Source organism: Gymnoscopelus microlampas (genome assembly GCF_963454915.1).
Source record: "Gymnoscopelus microlampas genome assembly, chromosome: 2".
Classification (NCBI taxonomy): Eukaryota; Metazoa; Chordata; class Actinopteri; order Myctophiformes; family Myctophidae; genus Gymnoscopelus; species Gymnoscopelus microlampas.
Genome location: NC_139939.1, coordinates 50,269,614 through 50,287,264, shown reverse-complemented (window position 1 = coordinate 50,287,264; position 17,651 = coordinate 50,269,614). Strand labels below are relative to the sequence as shown.

At 42.0% G+C, this 17,651-nt stretch overlaps 1 protein-coding gene across 2 annotated transcripts in view; it reads left to right on the top strand.

The window, feature by feature from the left end:
• rptor (regulatory associated protein of MTOR, complex 1) overlaps nucleotides 1-17,651 on the top strand; it is a 256,743-nt gene that overhangs the window by 190,867 nt on the left and 48,225 nt on the right. For both annotated transcript variants that reach the window (XM_084044061.1, XM_084044060.1), the window contains exon 22: nucleotides 7,756-7,874. In XM_084044061.1, coding sequence (XP_083900187.1) covers nucleotides 7,756-7,874 — 119 coding nt within the window. The remainder of the gene's footprint in view (nucleotides 1-7,755; nucleotides 7,875-17,651) is intronic.

Below are 17,651 nucleotides of genomic sequence, written 5' to 3'. Positions count from 1 at the left end.
GTGAGTGAAAAAAGAGGCAGAATTATTAGAGGTGCAAAGAGCAGCACAAAGTGGAACGGGGGGGGGGGGGGGGGGGGCATCGTGCTTCACCCGAGGTGAACGGAGTGCTTTTTCTTGTACACACAGAGCTTAATTCGGTCCCATGCTCTTTCCTCCTTCACAGGAGTGATTGGCATGCTACACCATGCGTCCAGACAACCGGTTTGTGTGCGAGAAGGAAAACTATTAACTTGCTACAGAACTCACAGGGGAGGGGGGAGGGAGGGAAGGAAGGAAACTGGGGAATCCCCCCTTTTTTTCTCTTTCTGTTGCCCAGGTGGAAGAAGGCACAAAGGAAAAGACTAAATTTGACTTGACATGAAAAACAAGTTCAGATGAAAATCCCTTTTTCAAAGTGTTTTCTTTCAATGTGTTCCTCAGTGAATGTTGCCCTGTTTTTAGGCAGACCCAACACATCCAAGCTCAGTTCACGCCAAGTCCGTCAGCTGTCAGCAGGAGAAATTGATTTAAGTGTGTCTTAATATTCCATAGCGCGTCTGATCCTTCTATAGGAATGCAATGCCAAGCTCTATTAGCGTCCGTCCTTGAAAGCTGAGGGTCCTTTGAGGCCTTTGAGAAGCAGTGCCCACATTTCTTCTGCTTTGAAATTCTGCTTTTACACAAATTCACTTTGTACATTTTTGGAAGAGCTTGTGTGGGTTATGTAAGCAAAGTCCCCAGAAAGCTATGCAGCAGAGAGGAGACACACAACCACACTTTAGGAGGACATAGCCCTCCTGTCTGCCTATCAATGAGGTTTTCATGCAGTTGCGCTCCAGTGAGATGCGCTGTGTCATGCTGTAATTTGGGATTTATGAATTCATCTGGTATTAAATCAAACTCCCTAGACACAGAGGATTGCCCAGTCTCAGTTCCACCGTTAGACACAACTTTGCCAGAGAGGTTTTTTTTCCCACAACCCTGGTGGCATGGAACACCGAATTCTTGAAATGAAAGTTGATAGGAGAAAAGCCTGCCCGTGCATTCTTTTATCCACCAAATATTGCATTCAATTTGGTTACATTTTCACGAGCTGCCCATGGGCCCTTTAATACCAGCATGAAGTCCCAGCACACACAGGTTAAAATAATTATTGCCAAATGACCCCTAAGTTGCGCCACTTTTATCGCTGAAACAAGTCCCAACCTCCCTGTGCACTTGTTTATAACTCTCACCTTGCATCGTCCTGCGTGTATAAAGGAAAAGGGCAAAACTATGGAATGGAAGGGATAGTTTGGTGGTGGGCATTATACTGTAGCACATTGGTTCTCAAAGTGGGGTCCGGGGACCCCCAGGGGTACCTGAGGGGGTTCCAGGAGGTCCCCAGCTAAATGATGGACAGGGACCAAATGGACCCTTATGGGTCTATAACTCTGAGAGTGTACAAATGGAACCAAATGGACCCTTATGGGTCTATAACTCTGAGAGTGTACAAATGGAACCAAATGGACCCTAACGGGTCCATTTGGTTCCATTTGTACACTCTCAGAGTTAAATTAACATTGATTTTACAATATGAATTGGGGTCCCAGAGACATACATGCCATTAAATGGGGGTCCGTATCCTAATGCATGTCAAACTGGGGGTCCTTGAAATGAAATTGGTTGAAATCACTGCTAGAGAGCCGTAAAAATCTTCTATTATGGGGGTCCCTGGCTTATCTTTTCAAATGGGGGTCCGCGGTCTAATAAGTGTCTATTTGGGGGTCCTTGACCTGAAAAAGTTTGAGAACCACTGCTGTAGCATAGCCATGCAGTTGAAGCTCTTAAAAAGTACTCAAACATAAGAAGCAAGTGTGATTGCTAACTGTGTGCTACTGGGAAAAAAGAAGAAGTATTGATTTATTTTCATGTACAAAACACGACACAGAAAGAGTAATTGGAATCAGTCGGCTGTTATTTCAGGCGTTGTCTTTGTCAACCGTTCGTACTGTTACACGCAAGCACCTAATGATTTTTTTTCCACTGGAAAAGTGTCTTAGCCAGCAGATCCCAAACCCACAGCACCTTATCTAACTCAGGCATTGTGAATATCCTCTTTGACATTTGTGTTTTGCCACAGTAAGGACTTGGCACCACTTCCACCTGTGTCAGTGGATTTGAGATGCTCTGCCGTTTTGAGGGTGGCAAATATGTGATGTACGGTTGCTTACAGTGCTTATAGCTCCATCCGAGATGTATTTAAAATGTGCTTTATGGAGGGGCTGACACTTTTCTTTCTATTTTTTCTTTAAACGTTTTCACCATTTCAAGTGTTGTAGATAAAGCACCACCCATCTGAAATTATTTGTCATCATCCTTCTAATAATTCACCAAATCTCAGTCATTCATCAAATCTGGCGTGTATGATTCATATGAGCCAGAGGTTTGTCCCATCAAATGGCAAACGACTTCTCTGAGATCCGAAAAAAAAAAACACGATAACTGTATATGTCTGACCGCGGGTCTGAGGAGAACGCACACATTCTCTGTGTGTTCGGGAGATTGTAGAGGCAGCAATGTAATCATTAGTTCTGCCAATAATTCACATCTGCACAACTCCAGCTGCAACCCTTTTGCTTTACAGAAATCGTCAAATGATGCACGAGTGTCACATCAAGGCTGAAGGCATGAACGCCTTCAGCCGGTGAATAACACTCCTTAACATCTTATCATGTGGACAGTGCAGAGGCAGCGCAGTGATTTGCCCCGTGCTCCATGGTATAGCATGCCGTTTTAAATGAGAGAGGGAGCCATATTTCACATCATCAACCTGGCTGTTTACTGCCACAGCTAGCGGGGGTAGCTAGCTGATCCTGGCCCCTGGCCTTCTTCAGGCTACAGCCAGGGGGCAGATTTAGGGGAATGAAGACCCATTTTCCAACTGTCATGTCAACTCACACTACACAAAGCTTGTTGTTTTTTATATATAATTAATAACATGTCATTCATTTCCTCTGTGAGCTTGGATTGTGCTTCATCCTGTCTGAATGTAGGCCTATATTGTTCAGTAGATGACAGTGCTGTTATGCTCTGATGACTGCAACTAAGCAGCTTGTGTAAATGCAACCTCTTATATTTGTATATCAGGCATAGTTAAGAGATAAACAAATGAAACCAAGTCACCGGCTGGTGTGTTGTTTGCAAACAGTAACCTACATTTTGTTGACTAGGATGGCTGAGTTTTCCCTTCCTTTGCTCTCCTGGGTGAACCACCAGTGCCATGGGCTTCGCTGGAAGCGGTGTTGAAACTGATTTAATGTCCATTTCACCGGGATCAGCACAGCTTGTGAAACAGCACATAAATAATCAAATCAAATTAAAATCCAATGGAGATGAGGCCACAAATACCACACAGTTTTGAGATTTTAGTCAATCTTGATTCACTGGTCCCAAACCTTTTTGTTGTTTCAACATGGCTGCAGAAACAGCTTAACACCGTTTCTCAAACTGGGGTCGGGGGACCCCCAGGGGTCCTTGAGGGAGTTCCAGGGGTCCCCAGCTAAATGATAGATAGTTAGTAACCAAATGGACCCTTATGGGTCTGTAACTCAGAGAGTGTACAAATGGAACCAAATGGACCCTAACAGGTCCATTTGGTTCCATTTGTACACTCTCAGAGTTAAATTAACATTCATTTCACAACATAAATTGGGGTCCTAGAGAGAGATAGAAATGCCATTAAATGGGGGTCCGTAGCCCTAATGCACGTCAAACTGGGGGTCCTTGAAAACAAAATGGTTGAAAATCACTGCTAGATCCGTAAAAAGGGGGGTCCGCGGGCTAGTAAGTGTCAATTTGGGGGTCCGTGACATGAAAAAGTTAAATGCTAGGCCAGTGCCCGTTGGGAACGCATGCCCCCTCCGGCTATGCAACACCCGTTGTACCGTTGTACCCGTTGTACCCGTTGTCAGAGTACTTTGAGCAGTAACGATTATCGTAGTACTCGGAGGCCAGTCTCTAACGTCAGTGCTCAGTATATCGATGACATCAGGGATCTCCATATATGGGCATGATAAAACGGACACAAAAAGACACAGAGATCGCCATAATATGCCCATATACGGGCATATCGGTCAGACGGTTCTCGAGAGGTACACAAAGGACAGATACAACACTCACATTGTTATTTATGGTGAGATCATGTTTGTTGTCTCGGTGTCTCCGCAGTAGCTGGTCCTTACGAAATATGAGAAGGTTTGGGGGGGATAAATCTGCCTCTGGCTACCGCCTAATCACCTCTTCAGCACTCTCTCTCGCTCTTGCTCGGCTTGCTTTTTCTCACACATGCACACACACACACACGCACGTTCCCTTCATCTTTCCCTCTTGCCCTTCTCGTCCTCTCTGTTGGCACTGCTGCTCCACTGTCTTTCATGTAGTGCCTGTTTATTTTTCTTTTGCTTTTAATCTCTTAGTACCGTGTTTGTCCTCATGTCACTTCTTAGCACACACACTCAGTCCTTATGGCCCCCTACTTTAAGGGTGGCCTCGGTCCTTACAGCCTTCAGTTTGAGGCCACACAAATAGGCAGCTACCAGCACTAATGGACTCTTAACAGTGGGCCTAGTGAAAAAGAGACAACCCACCACAACGCTGGCTTTTTGTCATGTGTTATTTGGGCATTTTATAATAGGTTTGTCCTGTCAGGTCGACATGGTTCTCTAAATAAAGGCTAGTGGTGTTTTGGTCGTTGGAGTATTTTTTCACGTGCATTTATGGCACGGTTTACCGCCGAAAAAAGAATCACCATTACACCACTGAATAAAGGGGATGCATTTCTTTACCAGTTATACTGTACATGGCTGTCATTAGGCCTGTCACAATTATTACATAATCGTCTAATCGCAATTATTTTATGTAATCGCAACCATTTTAATTTTAAGGACCCCCAGTTTGACACGCATTAGGCTACGGACCCCCATTTAATGGGTTTTCTATCTCTGGGACCCCGATTCATATTGTAAAATCAATGTTAACTTAACTCTGAGAGTGTACAAATGGAACCAAATGGACCCGTTAGGGTCCATTTGGTTCCATTTGTACACTCTCAGAGTTACAGACCCATAAGGGTCCATTTGGTTCCTATCCATCATTTAGCTGGGGACCCCCTGGAACCCCCTCAAGTACCCCTGGGGGTCCCCGGACCCCACTTTGAGAACCAATGCTCTAGAGAGAGGGGTCCAGTAACGTTAATGACCAGTAGGTTGCCTGTGGGTGTGACTTGTGTCTTCATCTTCACTTATTCCCTCTCTCCCTCTCAAGCCCTGAGTGATTCACTGCCAAAGGGTGTTACTCTTCACTCTCTCTCTGTGTGTGTGTACAGTACATAAGTGCACTCCCATCAAGAAAATGAGGGGATGGGGGGGAGAGAGAGAGAGAGAGAGAGGGAGGAAGATCTAAAGGGAAGGGTTGTCTTCAGAGGCCAGGGGGCAAAGAGACCCCCCACCACACCCCCACCCCCGCAATGGTGGTAGCGCAATGGCAGAAAGACAAATGGAGAAAGAGACAGAAAATGAAGAGTAGATAGAGGGTTGCGGAGGGGGGGGGGGGGGCAAATAAAGCGAGACAATAACAGCTGGATGCCGAGCATCTCCACAGCCGAGACGGAGAGGAAACAGAGGGAGAGGAAAAAAAGACAGATTAAAGCTGACAGACCAAGGAAAAGGATGGAGAGAAAGAAAGCAAGTTAGACAGACACACGGCGTATAGACACCTTCACAGCATATGAAGGTGAGGGGGAGGGTGGGGGCCAGATAGAGGAGGGGGGTGTCTTCTTATTCTAGAAACTATCATGACTGGCAGGTTGAGACCCGAAGTAAACAAACCAATGTTTACACATTGAGAAGTGTTCGCCGAGTCTACAAAGCTACTCTCTCTCTCTCTCTCTCTCTCTCTCTCTCTCTCCCTCTCTCTCCCTCTCTCTCTCTCTCTCTCTCTCTCTCTCTCTCTTTGTAAATCCATGTCTGTGCAGCCTTGGTAAATTGTGAATCCTGAGTGACAGCTCAGTGCGTCATAACACCACCGCAACCTGGAAAAAGTCTGTTTTAAAAATGAGAAAATAAACAAGTGCAAAGAGAGGCGGCATGTTGAGCTGTAAGCAGAGTGAGATGGGGGGGGGGGGGGGGGGGCGGGGGGGACTAATCATCACCACACCTGGCAATGCCTCAGCTGGAGGAAGCCTGTAAACTGCCTGATCCACCAGACAGCCTGAGTATGCAAAGACGAGGCACACAGAGAGTACGCATACGCGTCATTTTATATTTTTAGCTATAACCCTATATTTTATATACTTTGGGCTATTCAAAAATAGTAGATATACAAGCTATGAGCTTGTAGATCTGCTTTTTTTTTCGTGAAAAAATTGTGCAAATCTTTGAATATATATATGGTTTTTAAAGCAAACTTTTTAAACTCAAATCTTTGCTTCTGGGGGATTTTACAAATGTCTTCTAAATCCTAACAGTTTTTTGGGAAAAAAAACTTATGTTGCTATAATATCAGTGGTTCTCAAACTTTTTTCATGTCAAGGACCCCACAAAATGACCCCACAAAATGAGATGGGGGGGGGGTCCGTGGACCCCCCCATCTCAAAATACTTTATACAGAAGCAAAGATTTGAGTTAAAAATTGATATATATATATATATATTGAAAGATTGTAGATCTGCTATTTTTGAATAGCCAAAGACACGGATGTGTTCCCCGGATTGAATGGGTTAAAAGTACCCAAAAAAATCACACCCTGTGTGAAGGTAGCGGCGCCTTTGATACATTTTGTCATAATGTGTTTATAGCCATGTGTCACGTGAAGCTTGACCAATCACTTTGTTGACGGGTCTGACCAATCAGAGCGTTGACGGTGAACACGGACAAAGTCAGGTATAGAGCAGGATCCGCTCTATACCTAAAGGTATAGAGCGGCTAGCGCCACTAAAAAGACCTGACAACAAAAGAGATAGTGGACATTTGTGTTCATGGTGATAATGACGATGGACGGATGTACAGCACCAGTAGACAAGCAGGGCCACTGTCTGGGAACAGCTGCTTGTCTTGGCGTGTTGATTAATGGCGTGCATTACCTGGTGCTGGAGGTCATCTCCCTCCCCACACACTATCCCCCTCTCTGCCACCAATCAGTGTATAGTACAGTGGTCCGTAGTACAACTGTCTGTCACATAAGCCAGCCAGAGTAGACGTTGAAATGAACCCAAACATGTTTGGAAAATGAAAGATCTCTTTAAGCCATATTTTCTAAAAAAATAAATAATAAAAATAGGGACGCCAGATTTAAAATGGTTAACACATTCCATGCCAGCGTTTAATCTCATAATGTACTCACCAGTGTCAGCGTTTTATTGTTGTTGTTGTTTTTCACGTCGCCATAGACCTCGTTAAAATCCTTGAGATCGAGCTCTAAGCTGTTTGTAAACACTGCGGAGATCCGACTGCGTCGACCAGTGAAAACCCCATGCAAAACGGAGCCGCCATCTTGTAGTTACAACGGTTTATGTTAAACAGTGATCAGCGACGAGAAAAACTACAAAGAGAAAATGGCGTTTTTTTGTGTCCACTTTAGAATGGAGGCCGATGGGATCGGCAAAACCGGATCACGGATAATTCCTACAATGCAATGTGAACTTTTTTTCGAAAAAAATCTATGTATCTATGTAAAGCGCTTTGGTTAAAAAACGCCATATAAAGGCACCATTTACCATTTTACCATTTGTCATTTCAGGTGTGTCCTTCAACAGCGTCTACACGCAGATCTGGAGAGTCCTGCTCCACCTGGCAGCAGACCCCTTCCCTGAGGTCTCTGACCTGGCCATGAAGGTCCTCAACAGCATCGCATATAAGGTACAGTATAGCACACTCCTCTGTCTGTCTGTCTGTCTGTCTGTCTGTCTGTCTGTCTGTCTGTCTACTCCAGGGGTGGGCAACTTTGATGATGGAGAGGGCCACATTATGTTAAATGGTAACAAAACTAAGGCAATGTTGTTCACTCCACGAGTCTGTCCAACCCCCTTAAGCATCTCCACTTTAGATGGCACCCCAATTGAGTGGGTAGATCGCTATAAATACCTCGGGTTCTGGTTGGACAAACATCTACATTTTAAATTCCATATTGATGCCTTGAGTAAGAAGCTGAAATTTACTCTTAAGTTTTTTCTACAGACTGAAGGCTTGTTTTGCCTGCACCGCTCATAAAAAATTGGTCACTGGTCTGTTTTTGTCCCAGCTGGATTATGGTGACAATATTTACAGGTTTGCTTGTGCCTCCACACTGGCCAAGCTGGATCCCCTGTACCATGCTGCACTGAGATTCATAACGAATTCTCCTTTTAGAACTCACCATCGCACGTTGTATGCTGCAGTTCATTGGTCCTCTTTGACTATGCTCAGGTTGCAACATTGGTATAACTTCATTTATAAAGCTATTCTTGAGTGAGCTCCCCTACTACATTACCTCCAAATTCAAAATGGTTAGAAATGGCTTAAATCTCAGATCAAATGCTTGGTTACGCTGTGAAGTACCTTCATTTTCATCTGAGGGGGGTAAAAAATGTCTTTCTTTCTTTGGCCCTTGGTCGTTGAATGATCTCCAGACTAAACTCAAATTGGCTAATTCCCTTGAGAAGCTTCAAAAGAATCACCTTAGTTTTATTCACAAACAACTGCACCTGTCCGGAGGTTTACTAGCCTAGCGGTAGGTTCTTGGTTATTTGTATTGGTTGTACACTGTGTGTATTACTATTTATTTTTTGATTATTGGCTTTTTTCTATTGTGTAAAGTGTATCACTTGGAGTTATCTTATGTATTTGTGATGTATCTTGGATGACTATTTTGTTGTTTGTTTTTGTATTCGTATGTTAAGCTTAGACTGTGTAATTTTAACGCGGCATCTTGGCCAGTTCCCACTTGAAAAAGAGACTGTGTCTCAACGTGTTTTTACTGGTTAAATAAAAATAAATATTGATCGCGTCAATAGTAATCGCGTCAATCGTCTGGATAAGATAGCTTTAAAAAAAAAATCAAAACCCCACTTTTATTTACAGAGAAAACAATCTGTTTTGAACCCTCACATCCTCACATAAATGTGCACCCGCTGACATTTTCCTCTACCAAAGACCATTACTTTGTGCAAATGCAATTAAGAGGCAACAACTCCCCTAGGCAGGGCACTGCAGAGAGAGGATGGGCTGCTGTAACTTAAGGAGCTTTAATAAGCACTATTGTGAGCCCCCCAACAACCCACCCCCACCCCACCGCCCCCGGTTCCCCCTGACCAGCGTATTATTGTACAGTTTTTTTTGCCTGCTGCCATCAACAACCACCCCCTTATGTAGTTACCCTCAGAGAGTTCCTCCACACATTAGCACCCCCGGTTGTACAACACTAAAGAATAACAGGACCTGATATACAACTTACTGCAACAGACCGGCGAACTGTAACGGCGAGGCAACAATTTGCATTGCCTCTGTATGAGGTTTTTATATATCCCATTGAGACCTGAAGCCGATTCTACATGTATCCTAAATCTCAACAGTATTCTGAAAAACGTATGTTTCTATATATCAGTGGTGCTCAATCTTTTTCATGTCAAGGACCCCTAAAATTATATGCATTTGGCCCGCGGACCCCCATCAAAATATTTTGTTCCAGGGACCCCCCAGAAGCAAAGATTTGAGTTAAAAATGTTCGTTTTAAAAATATATATATTCAGAAGATTTGCACACATTTTCACGATTTTTCAAAAATAGCAGATCCACAAGCTCATAGCGCGGCACTCGGTGCCGCGCTATGAGCTTGTATATCTGCTATTTGTGAATAGCCAAAGTGTCTTCTTTCTATGGAAATTAACGTTGCGATGGCAATGATGTAAAAAAAAGAATTTCACCCACTTTTTTACCTTGTAAACCTGTGATGTGACAATAAAACTGATTCTGATTCTGTAAAATAATGCTTTTTAGCTCAAATCAAAAAATGACACAGTTCCAGGTCTTAATGGGATATACAAATGTTCATTTGCGTGGCAATTCTTCCTCCTGTATGACAAAAAGGCTGGCCACGCTGCATGCATAATTGATGAAACACACCTGGAGTTGAGTTGACGGTGTCAATTCAATTTTTATTAAAGTGTCAAATCACAACAAGTTGTCTCAAGACACTTAGAGGCACGTAGAGCAGAGACCCGACATTGTCCCACCCCGAGCAAGCAATTTTGCAACGGTGGCGACGGAAAACTCCCCCTTAACTCCCCCTTATAAACGTCAGTCAGACCCAGGCTCTAGGGCGGGCGGCCATCTGCCTCGACCGTGTCGGGGAGGAAGAGAGAGAGAGAGAGGGAGATACAAGTAGTAGCAATAACAACAATAGTGAATATAATAGTGTAAGATAGTATATAATAATATAATATAGTACAACAATAATGTTAATAGTATATAGTAGTATAATATAAGAATGTTAATATGTTTTGTAATAATAATCAAAATCTACAAAGTAACTAGTAACTAAAGTTTTCAAATAATTGTAGTGGAGTAAAAGTACAATATTTGGATCCGAGATGTAGTGGAGTAGAAGTAAAAGTATTGGAAATTGGAAATACTCAAGTAAAGTACAAATGCCTCAAAATTGCACTTAAGTCAATGTACTAGCTACTTTCCACCCCTGGTATTTTGTAATTTGGTATGTGATATGGACCTTGAGTCTAAAATAAAGATTGAATTATCAGCGTAAAGCACCGATGGGGAAAACGGCAAAAATCTTATGCATCGATGATAAGACCGTGTACTGTATCGCAAACCTGCAGCACCTGCCGTTTCAACTCAAATGTGTCTCCGTAGGCGGTATTATCACGGTGCTTTCAGTCCCATTTTACCCTGTAGATCTATATTTATACATCTACATAATCTATATTTATGTAGCGGGACCCCGACTGTGTCAGAAAGCCATTGTGCTGAAACGCCTCTCTCGTTGGACTTCAGCGTTCCGTCCCTGCCACTCACTGTATAGATGATTGATTGGGGTTTTGCTGAAGTGACAGAAAATTCTTGTCGGGATCTGTAATACAGACACAGTTGAGCTTTTTTTTTTAGCATTTTAAGCATTTTAGCACTTTTCATCGCATACAGTACATGCACACGCCCAGTGTCCAGCTATACCCTACACACACAGCAGTGTCTCTTTGTCTTTACGCAGTCCTCTCACACTTGAGGACAACTTAACCCATTAAGACCTGAGGCCGATTCTACATAATGTCTTCTAAAACAGTTTTTTGAAAAAAACGTTGCTATAATATCAGTGGTTCTCAAACTTTTTCATGTCAAGGACCCCCAAAACGCAAGCTATGTATTTGGCCGGCGACCCCCATCTTAGAACATTTTGTTCCAGGGAGGACCCCCCAGAAGCAAAGATTTGAGTTACAAATGTTCGCGTTAAAAATACATATATTTTCAGAAGATTTGCACACATTTTCACGATTTTTCAAAAATAGCAGATCTACAAGCTCGTAGCGCGGCACCGAGTGCTGCGCTACGAGCTTGTATATCTGCTATTTTTGAATAGCCAAAACAATTTAAAAAATAGCAGATCTACAAGCTCATAGCGCGGCTATGATCTGCTATTTTTTTGTGCAAATCTTTGAATATATATTTTTTTAAAGCGAATATTTGTAACTCAAATCTTTGCTTCTGACGGTCCCTGGAACACAATAGTTTGTGAATGTTTGCTTTAAAAAAATACGTAATTCAAAGATTTTCAGAAATTTTCACGATTTTTCCAAAATAGCCAAAAATTCCCAAAGAAATCTTAAAAATGACAGAGATGCGTTCCCCGGATTGAAAGGGTTAAAGAGGTTCTCGTGAGAGACGAGGTATAGTGGCTGATTTCACTATAAACGAGCTGTAAATCCGGTTATTCGGCTGCACTGTACGGCGTTTAATGTGATATCGACTGCAGTTAGCAGAGAGCTACCGGAGATGTAATCTCTGTCTAATGTCAGAGGCAGCTCCTCTTCAGAGAGAGGGTACTCTGAGTTAACCCTTTAAGGCCGGGAAGGAAACGCATGCGTGTCATTTTAAGGTTTCTTTGGCTATTAAAAAATAGCAGATATACAAGCTCATTGCGCGGCACTCGGTGCTATTTTTTTGAAAAATCGTGTCCCTGGAACAAAATATTTTTAGATGGGAGGGGGTCCGCGGACAAATATTATTTTGGGGGTCCTTGACACAAAACGTTTGAAAACATAAGTAAAAAAATATATTAAAAAAAACTTTAGGAAAAAAAAATGTATGTTAGGATTTACAAGACATTTGTAAAATTGAGTTTTTTTTTTGTGAATTTGTAAAAAAGATTTGAGTTAAAAACGCTTTAAAAAAGTATATATATATTCAACCTAAAGATTTGCACACATTTTCACAATTAAAAAAAGAAATAGCAGATCTACAAGCTCGTAGCGCGGCACTCGGTGCCGCGCTATGAGCTTGTATATCTGCTATTTTTATATAGCCAAAGAAATCTTAAAATGACACAGATGCGTTCCCGGTCTCAAAGGGTTAAGTGCTAATGTCAACCTGACTCACTTTTAATTGGGGGGGGTTTTATATATCAAGTGTTAATGATTGAAAGAAATTAAACAAGGTCAGCAGCTAATTAAATACTTTACTTGCTTCCTTCCCCCCAACAATGTTTTTTTCGCAGGCTATTTGAAAATAACATTACCCTTGCTGCATTGGCCCTGTCCTGTGTTTAGGATACATAGTCCACATGCTATGGACTATGTTTGTAAAGTGTTTGACTATATCAAGCAGGGGTGGGCAAACTTTGATGATGGAGAGGGCCACTATATTTCCACACTCACTCCAGAGGGCCACATTGCATATACAGTCAGGCACACACCTCTTATCTCCGTGTTTTAACTTTTTTCGCCGGACTTCGCCATTCTATGTCACACAAAAGTAGCACAAATAGCCGATCTACAAGCTTAAAACGCATCGTAGCGCAACGCGTTTTGAGCTTGTAGATCTGCTATTTTTGCTATTTTTGAATTCGAATCCAGATTTATTTTGTGCTATTTTTCAATTGGAATCCTGAAAAATTACATTTTTATATAATTTCAAATGCATTTAGTTATACTTATGTTAACTAGTCATTAAGCTTCTAAAGCTACTAGAATAGACTAAAGTAATTTATGCGGGTCATGTTTATGATGTTTGCATGATTGGAATTGTAACAGCTGAAATCAATAATATATCAGTATTCCGATATTAACCTGCGGGCCGCATTAAGTGAAGGTGGGGGCCGCATGTGGACCCTGGGCCGCCAGTTGCCCATGTATGATGTAAAGTAAAGAAACAACATTTTTTAAAGGGGACGATGGGAAGTTCAAAGGCTTACTGCCTGATTTGTACTTGGTTGTTTGCAGTGTAACTCACCGAAAATAGCAGATCTAAGTTCACAAGCTCAGCCGATCTATAAGCAAGATCCTCGAGCCCACTACGTGCCACAGGCGTGTCGTGAGCTTGTAGATCGGCTTATTTTAGTGTGTGATCCGCACGCAACTATAAGTGCTTAGTCAGGCTTTATACTCTTCTCTAATTCTCCTCCCTCGTGCCATCTTATCATCGCTGCTCGTTTTATCACACTAAACACTGGGCAGGATGGTACAGTATGACACGCGTTTTGTTGCATGCTCAGCAACACAAACAGCAACAACATGCTCTCTCTCTCTCTGTGTCTCCACCAACCACAGCGACCCCCCTCCTCCATTCAGCCCACTCTACCCCGCCCGGGCCAATCCCCTCTCAACCTCAGCACTTAACCCATTTAGACCAGGAAATTAATCTGTGTCATTTATTCCATTTCTTTGGCTATTCAAAAAAATTGCAGATCTACAGTGCCGCGCTATGAGCTCGTAAATCTGCCATTTTTGAAAAAGAATCGTCAAAATTTGTGCAAATCTTTTGAATATATGTATACATTTTTAACTCAAATCTTTGCTGGGGGGGGTCCCTGGAACAAAATATTGTGAGACGGGGGTCCGCAGGACAAATACATATCATTTTGGGTGGTCCTTGACATGGAAAAAGTTTGAGAACCACTGATATTATAGCAATATAAGTTTTTTTCAAAAAATACCTGTTAGGAATTAGAAGACATTTGTAGAATCCCCAGAAGCAAAGATTTGAGTTAAAAATGTTCACTTAAATATATATATATATTTAAAAAGATTTCCAAAAAAAAATCACGACTTTTTCAACAAAATAGCAGATCTACAAGGGCACTCGGTGCCGCGCTACCAGCTTGTATATCTGCAATTGTTTTTTTAGATAGCCAAAGAAATCTATAAAATGACACACAGATGCGGTTCCCGGCCTTAACGGGTTAAAGGCCATCATCGTTCATCAGGGAGGTGTTTGGCTCTCTCAGCGCCGGCAGCAGAACATTTAAGATGCACCTTCAATAATTAAAGAGGCACAAACTAGTGGGAGAAAGAGCGACCGTTTCTCTGGTTGCTGTCATCAGCCTTTCACGTCCAACGGCCTGCTGGGGCCCCCTCACTAATAGCACGGTTTATATACATTCACTCATTTGCTTTGCTTATCCCATTAAGACCCGCAAACGCATCTGTGTGTCATTTCAAGATTTCTTTGGGCTATTCAAAAATAGCAGATATACAAGCTCATAGCTCGGCACCGAGTGAGCTTGTAGGTCTGCTATTTTTGAAAAATCGTTAACGTTTTGTGCAAGTCTTTGAATATATAATTTTTTTAAGCCAACATTTTTAACTCTGTTACAACTTCTGGGGGTCCCTGGAACTAAATATTTTGAATTAGGGGGTCCACGACCAAATACATATCTTTTTTGTGAACCACTGAAATTATAGCAACATATGTTTTTTCAAAAAGATATTTGTAGAATGCCCAGAAGCAAAGATTTTAGTTAAAAATGTTCGCTTTAATAATACATTCGACCCTCGATTTTCCCCAAAAAATGCAGATCTACAAGCTCATAGTGTGGCACGAGTGCCGCGCTATGAGCTTGTAGATCTGCTATTTTGGAATAGCCCCGAGAAATAAAGAAATTACAGAGATGCGTTACCGCCGGTCTGAATGGGTTATTTGGCTCGCTTTTTCCATCCAATTAATAAGTAAAGGGGAGTGAGGATAAGTGGGCAGAAAACAGAATGTTCTAGAGCTCAGAGGGAGTGAGGCGTTGGTGTTGTGAAACGATTATCTCCAGTTTTCTGCTAGCATTTGTGTAAGATATTCTGGCAGCCTGTCAAAGGTTTTGAGGGCCTCCGTAGTTAGAGATAATGTATGTTTACTGCGAGTGCCGAAGTTGATGGGCAACAGCTGATAAATAATCAATGAAGCTGTTGCATAATCCAAGAACTTTATACTGTACCATCTGATGACCTTGCAGAAGCAGATTTACGGATTATAGCCAGAAGACAAGTTGATGGTCAGGAGTTTTGTGCAAGAAACCCCAAAACCAATTTAAGGCATGCAGTAGACCATATTCACATGGTGGTGATTTTGCTGTTACTTCATGCTTGGCGCCGTGTGATTATGGTCTACTACGGCTAGCCTCAAATGAGTCTTAAATGTGACAAATAGAATGAATGCTGCAGTGATGAGCTCATATTTCCCATTAGATATCTACAGTAATCCCTTTGGGATCTGTGGCGCTACTACAGCCTTTCCAGACTCAACCACTTCAACCCGATAACGTCTTTTGACCAGAGTCACCCAGGGGTCTATACTATGAAAGTGCACATCCATGTAGGTAGTTGTGGGACGTCCTCTTGAGATCAGTGCCCGTCTGTTGGTTCCCACAGTACAGTTCACACTTTGGCTATTCAAAAATAACAGATCTACAAGTTCATAGCGCTATGAACTTGTAGATCTACTATTTTTGAAAAATCGTGAAAATGTGTGCAAATCTTTGAATAATATATTCTTTTAAAGCGAACATTTTTTTTACTCAAATCTTTGCTTCTGGGGGGGTCCCTGGAACAAAATATTTTGAGATGGGGGTCGGCTGCCAAATACGTATCATTGTGGGGGTCCTTGACATGAAAAAGTTTGAGAACCACTGATATAGAAACATACGTTTTTTTCAGAATACTGTTTTGAAGACATTTTTTTATTTATTTAGAAGACATTTTGTAGAATCGGACCTCAGGTCTTAATGGGTTAAGTTGGTAGCCTCCCGTACAGACAGACGCTTGTTGGTAATGTGTTCGGTCCTGTTTGATGTCCAGCGTTCACAGCTTCACAGACATACAGTATCATCACCGTTATGTGCTCTCCATGCAAAGCACTTGTCTCACTTCAAGGTCCCGCTCAGTGGAGTTGACCCATGCGCTCAGGTATTTAGAGTCATTGACCTCCTATTGTTGTTAAGAGTGGATGTCCTTGGAGGATCTTATAGGTTACGACCTCGCTTTTCTTTGCGTTTAGCATGAGACAAACACTTGAGCTTCTCAACAATGCAGCAATACCACAGTCAGAGGTGGAAAGTAACCAGGTACATTTACTTAAGTACTGTACTTAAGTAAGATGTGGAGGTATTTGTACTTTACTTGAGTTTTTCCAATTTCCAATACTTTTACTTCTACTCCACTACATCTCAGGGGCAATATTGTACTTTTACTCCACTACATTTATTTGAAAACTTTAGTCACTAGTTACTTTCCAGATATAAATGATGATATAATGAAACATACATTAACCAATTTAACCCTATTTTATACATAGGCTATTTGAAAATAGCAGATCTACAAGTTCACAACGCGTCGCATCGCGACGCGTTGTGAGCTTGTAGATCAGCTATTTTCAAATATTTAGTACTTTTACTTTTGGTTCTTTATTAAAGTACATTTTGATGCCAATACTTTTGTACTTTTACTCAAGTACATTTTGAATTCTGGACTTTTACTTGTAACGGAATATTTTCATATTGCAGTATTGGTACTTTTACTTAAGTAAAGAATTGGAGTACTTTTTCCACCACTGGTTGACAGGGATTCTGGACCACACCTCAGAAAGACCCGTGGTTCACCAAAACGCAGAGACCGATTAATGCATACTGTAGCTCCTGCCTTTTGTGAGTTCTCATGCTGAGTCATGCCAGTGGTTCTCAACCGTTTCAGGGTGAGACCCTCCCCCAAAATAATCATATTTGAACTGGGGATCCCCCACCCTGACAAGCACTTGGAATTGTAGGAGTTGAGGCATTGCATTTAGTTGACTCGGTTCCACAGATAGATATTGTTACAATAAACGATCTACAAGCTCACACCGTTGTGAGCTTGTAGATCAGCTATTGTAACAATTCTTCTTCTTTCACTTATATTGTTTGACAATTTGACCAATGTTTGACCAGTTTTTATAGTATAGTCTAGTCTTCTGTTGATTACTTATGATGCAGTAATGGTCTTTTTTCATGTCATTTTCATTTCATTTATTTAGGCGCTTTACAATGCATTGCATTCACACACACATTCACACACACACTCATACACCGATGGCGGAGGGCACCAACCTGCTCATCGGGAGCAATTTAGGGGTTCAGCGTCTTGCTCAAGGACACTTCCCCACTAACTTTGGGGTTAGCCCGGGATCGAACCG